Raw genomic sequence first — 6,000 nt, forward strand, 5'->3', positions numbered from 1 at the left:
CAATGCAGGTTGGAGTTTGGTTAATTTAGGATAAACTGCCTAGTAGCTGTAAAAGTGGATTGTAAATGTTGCTTGTCTCTGGTGACCTGACTGTCTCCACCTTTTCCTGCAGCCGTCAAATGATCAGGGTTATAGTAACAGAGGGATGGATGTAGCTGCTTTTGATGAGGAAGTGCTAGTTTATACAATTTTTTTTAAATAATAAAGTAACTGTCCATACAACTGCAGTGCAGTACTTAAGTAAATACATTTAATACATTTACTGTTTAAAGTCAACTCTGTTTCCTTCATGCCTGTCATATTCTGGGTAATTCCCACTTACAGACTCTCCAAACAAACACTGTTTTATCAAAGGAAATACTTCCTCTTATCATTGCTTGTTTGAGTCCCTGCCTCACATTCAAGGTTGGGTGCCATCTAGTGGCCAGAAACTGTTTTCCTTTTCTTTTCTTTTTTTAAACAGGGAGCCCTTGGAAACAGTTTTTCCATGTGGTCTGTCATGTGGTATGCAACTAGAAACGGAAGGAATCCAAGAGTAAAGCAGGAGTAATGTTGGTGTAAGCACATTTTTGTGCAAGATCTCATCTGGAGAATAGGAAAAAGAAAAAAAATCATTATTGCTGCTATTGATTGGAATCAGAGCATTACTGCTTTTGTGAACTTTATGTCAGACTTACTGATCTCACTGTGTGAGATGGGATCTACAAAGACAACTGTTTTATAAACCATTAAGAAAGTGGACTGATAAATAAACAGATGCATATACACACACACACACCATGGAACAAGTATGTTTCTCATCCACTGTTTTGGGCCTGAAGGAGTTGGGAGCCATGGCAACCAAATACCGAAGGGAGAAAAATCTGCTTGGCCAAGCTCCATCCTTCTGGCAGTTGTGCTCAAACTCTTGAATCCCATGACAAAAACAACATTCCTCATCTAAGTGATAGTCTTCAAGGAATTATTGTTTAACAGAGGCATTTCTCAGTGCACATACTTCATTGTATTGAAACCATCTGGTGCAACGTGTAGATGTGAATTCTTCAGTAGACCCACACATGTGAGACAAACCATCTCTGTAGTGCATTTCTCCATAACTACACATACTGTATGTACACACATGTTTATTTGCTGTGATGAGACACTGTTCCTGTGCAGTCTGTGGTTTAATTTGAGATTGTCTTCTATCCTCTACAACACTGCTGTTCCCCTGTGGTATAAAACCATGTGAATCACGTGCAGGTGAAAAAACAGGCTTACAGTGGTGGAATAATGGCACATTTAAAGTGTATTTACTGCAGTTTGTACAGAAACTCCCATTTACCTTGGTATCTTATGATTTAAAAGTATACTAGACACAGTAAGAAAGATGCTAGAACATTTTTGTTGGCTCTTGTGCAGGCTCATATTAAAAAAGGGTTTACTGTAGACGTTGAGAGCCCATGCATGTGTGCACTATGTCCTACTGTCACTGGTAACATCCTTGTGAGTCTGGAAGAGTTCGGGATATGTTGTTGAAAGCCCATTGTAAGATGCCGTCAATGGAGCTCTGCTGAGAAACAAAGGGCAGAGAGAAAAAACACAATAGAATCAATCCAGACCATCATACATATGTTAACATGTGTGTGATGTCAACACACTAAATTATATCATCATGGTTAGAGCAACAATCTTTACTACCCTTGACATGTATTTGTCTTAAAGGTCCAGAGTGTGACAATGTAGATGAAATGATTCCCATTTGGCAGAAATGGAATATGTATAAATATATACATATAAATAGTAGCTAGCAAGCTAATAAAACCTTGTAAATGTGAAACACTGGACATAAAATAAAATAAAATAAAATAAAATAAAATAAAATAAAATAAAATAAAGTAAAATTAAATTAAATTAAATTAAATTAAATTAAATTAAATTAAATTAAATTAAATTAAATTAAATTAAATAAGAAGAATACACCTCACTGCAGCAGAGAGAAACTTAAACCGCTGTGCCACACACTACACCCCACCATGACACATCACTAAGGCTAATTCCATATGTGTGTGATGAGAGATAGTGTGACCTTGTGTCTGATATGCACAGCCACAATGAGTGTATGAGTGTCTACATCTGTAACTGAGCTACACTCACATCTGCCAGGATGGAGTCCAGATCGTCCTTATGCAGGATGGGTTCAGGGACTGAAGAGCCGTGATCATGACTGAGTGTGTTCTGACCCACTGGGGCGACCTGCACACAAACACACCCACACATGAAGAGATAGGGTTTGAATATTAAACAGATAATTCAGGTTTTTTCCAAGTAGTGATTTTAAACAAAGCACAGAGGAGTTATTGATACATTACTGCTGCCACAGTAAGTTTATGAATTCTTTTTGTTTAGCGACACAAACTTCCCAAACAAGACAGCAGTAGACCGTAAGCTCCAGTGTCCCAAAGAGCTAAAAATGCTTATTATTTTCTCTATGGACTTTGGTGCTGGAGAGTAAACACTATAGCAGTAACAGGCTGGGATTTGGACAGCCAATCAGCTCTGACTATGCTTCAGTATCTCAACCACAATTTAAAAAAAAAAAACACTAGAAACATCACATTAAGGTTGATAGCTTCTTTGTACAGACTGTGCAAACCTGTGTGCCTCTGGATTCAGCCTCTTTTTCTGCAGAGCTGGCCCAGGGTCTGGAGCAGGACAAGCAGATGGATCTCCCTCTAACACACACACACACACACACACACAGTAAGTGACTTAGACTATCCTCTACAGCGTGTAGTGTTACTGTCAATCAATATGCAATTTCTAACACTCAAGAGGATTGCAGTGGAAGAGACACTTTCATAAGACAACTTAAACTGATTACACAGGCTCCTCATGTAATACTATACAAATACTAATGAACCAATAGGATCCAATAACCAATAATTCCAATTTCAACGGAAACACTTTTTTGGATAATGAGACATGAGATCTATCTATCTATCTATCTATCGATCTATCTTTGATGTCTTTAAACGATTTCTGAAATTGCTTCATTACAAGTCTACTATACTGTTTAAAAAAAAGAAGACAGTGGATGTCTTACTTGGAGAAGAGGCAGTGCACATGGAAACGCTCAAAACACTGGAGGCATCGGGTCAAGTCTCCTCCACCGAGGCGACAGACGCCACACACTTCTCTCACACTGAGTTGATTCACACCTGAGCTCTTCAAAACACGTTTAATGCATACAAGAATGGGTTATCGATGTTATGTTGCAGGTAGATGAACTAAAGGCTGATCGGTTGTTTACATGGTTTCTGGCAGTGAGACGATTCGTAGAATCTGCACAGATACTTGTGAGCGGAGAGGACGACAGCGAGGAGTAGAAGGCGGTGTCTATGATGGAGTTGGTTTGCTGAGGCTGGGCCACGAGTGACTGAAGATATTTTGATTTTGATTAGTGTTGAGTGTTCATCAGTTTTCCTTCAATTCTTGTAAAAGATTTTCAGACATGCAGGAAGAATACGCTCTTTGAGGCAAACATGGGATTCTGTGTATTTACACCACAAAAAGTGGAAATTCAAGAAGGTCGTTATCCCTTTACCGATGCACTCAATAAAGTAATGCTTGATTTAGCATTAGGAGCCTATGTAAACTTCCTTATCTAATTTTGAACCTCACTTGTAAAGGTAGCAGCGGTTCCTCTCTTTTCACTCTGTTCTCACAGCATACCTCACACTGCCACGTGCCACTGCAGATTAGAAGTTTAATATGAGAGTGAAAACAAACAGACATGAGCACAGACATACACTGATATTATGGGTGGAGACAGTTATTTCTCACCATGGTATGGACGTGAGTGGAGGGTCAAGGCAGGTCAGATGAAAAGCTCGAGGGCAACCATCACAACAGATCAGCTCTCCTCCATCCTTACATACAGTACACTCGTCATCATTATAATGGCCCTAAACACACATTCACACACACACACACACACACACACACACACGACATACAAACAGTACAAGGCAAATACAGACTGTGTGTCATGAAGAATAACAGAAGCTGTGAGCTGCACTGTGCCTGTGGTTGTCTCCACCTTGTGGTAAAAAGTGGACACGGACGCTGAGCTCGTCTCCTCTAATGGACCCTGGGAGTAAAAATCTCCACCGATGTTGATGCACTTCCTGGCACTCCCTGCTGATGTCTTCAGTACTGATATTCATTCAAAGTCAAAAGTTGACGCTGATTATGTCGGACAGTTTCATCAATATTTGTAAAAGGGATGCATTTTACTTACCATCTGAGCCAAACACCTGCTTGATGTGGATCGTCTCACTGGGTTTGTGGCTGATTGACAGCTCAGTGGAGGAGGAGGAGGAGGACAGGACGACTCCCCTCTGGACTGAGGAGGACACTGGCTGCACACCTGCGGTAGAAATTTTGTCAAATGTATATCAAAGACTTCTGTAAAATGTATTTATTTTTTATTACAATTTATTTAAAATTACTATTTCCAGATTGTAGCTGAGATGCTGGAGCTTCGCTCTTCACTCTGTACAATTTCACTTTACCACCTGGAGTGAAAAGAGAAAGACGTCACATTAATGTTTTAATGCACGATAATATCATTTGACTTCATTTCAACGAAACACAAAGGGCTTTTTTATGGGAAACGAAAGAAAGCAGCTCACTAACAGGCGGTGTCAATATACTCCTCTGTCTCACAAGGTTAACAACTGATTTAAGATAATATTGAATCTGTGTCCAGATTCCCTCAAACATCAAATATTTCTTCCTTGGGCCATAAACTTCATGCCCAGAAAATTCTATTCAAATGCATGGATCACTTTTTTGAGTTATGCTGCTCAGAAAAACAAACAGACAAATGAGGCTGAAAACATAACCTGGACCATCACTTGTCTTTGCATGATACTGCGAGAACTTATTGGAACTGTTCTTTCTCTCCTCATGGCTCCTCTTCTTCACGTGAGGAGTTTTGTCACATCCAGAAGATTTCTTCTCACTCTTGGAACCTGTAGTGTCTCGTTCTGTCAAAAATAAAAAAAGGCAGAAAAGATACAGTAGATTGAAAACTATTATTCTGGGAATGCAAATTATTTCAAAGTCTGTCATAAAAGCTGCTGTTTCACTGATGCTTTGGAAATCCATTTTAATGATGACCAACAATAAAAACATATAACTCACAATTAAAAGTTGAGTTTTAATTGACTTAACTGGCACATTTGTATACACAAATACAACTCAGTAATGAACAGTTCCTATTCATCTGTTCTTACGTAAATGTAAAAGTCTGGTTATTTACAATAAGTATGACAAAGACGTTAGAAGAATTGCACAAATAATTATTCCATTTCACAAACGTTACTCGAGTGTAGGTGAGTGACCAGTGTATGCAGCTTGGGGTAGCTGTCCAGGTTATAATCTTTGGTCATGTTGCGCCAGAAAGCCTGGACGGTGGACCTGCTCTGCTCGAGGACACAGGACAGGAGTGAGTACATGGCCTTGTGGATCCCCTCACTGCTCTGCTTCTCTAAAGTGTCCTGCAGAACCACACAGACAGCAGAAGTAAGTTACACAAGTAGCATCCGGTTTAAAACTTTGTGCATTTTTGCTCACCTTAAGCATTTGGTCAGTGATGATGTTTTTGTCTGCCAGACCATAGACAAGAGGGAAGGGGTCGTCCACAGCCATCGCAATGTCAGTTCGCAACTCCCTCAGTAGGGAGCGAAGGTTTTTGTCCCTGAAAGCCTCTACTCTGGACATGATCGGCTTCGTAAATGAGATGCAGAGTGGCGCGGACCTGAGCTCATACATACGGTGTGTTGGATAGAAGAGGTGTGTCTTATAGTCTGGGAAGAGCACATGATACACTTGTGGAGTAAAGTGATTTTTTTTTTGTGATCAAGAAGATATGAGAAATTAGATAATACAAATATTATCCTTTTAGCAGTAAGGAAATGAGTGATAATTAAAGTTTGTTGCATGTAATTGTAC

The 6,000-nt window shown here is 39.6% G+C and overlaps 1 protein-coding gene across 1 annotated transcript; it reads right to left on the reverse strand.

Moving 5' to 3' along the window:
• Nucleotides 1–1,121: 1,121 nt before the first annotated feature.
• On the reverse strand, nucleotides 1,122–5,769 carry aire (autoimmune regulator). The gene is given in 13 exon segments (XM_044046418.1): nucleotides 1,122–1,552; nucleotides 2,137–2,235; nucleotides 2,636–2,714; nucleotides 3,086–3,207; nucleotides 3,293–3,418; nucleotides 3,664–3,733; nucleotides 3,826–3,947; nucleotides 4,061–4,197; nucleotides 4,283–4,411; nucleotides 4,494–4,559; nucleotides 4,890–5,033; nucleotides 5,372–5,592; nucleotides 5,594–5,769. Coding segments are annotated over 13 exon segments (1,575 nt in total). The 3' UTR covers nucleotides 1,122–1,468.
• Nucleotides 5,770–6,000: the final 231 nt, after the last annotated feature.

The sequence above is a fragment of the Solea senegalensis genome, linkage group LG1 (assembly GCF_019176455.1).
Source record: "Solea senegalensis isolate Sse05_10M linkage group LG1, IFAPA_SoseM_1, whole genome shotgun sequence".
In the NCBI taxonomy this organism is placed as follows: domain Eukaryota; kingdom Metazoa; phylum Chordata; class Actinopteri; order Pleuronectiformes; family Soleidae; genus Solea; species Solea senegalensis.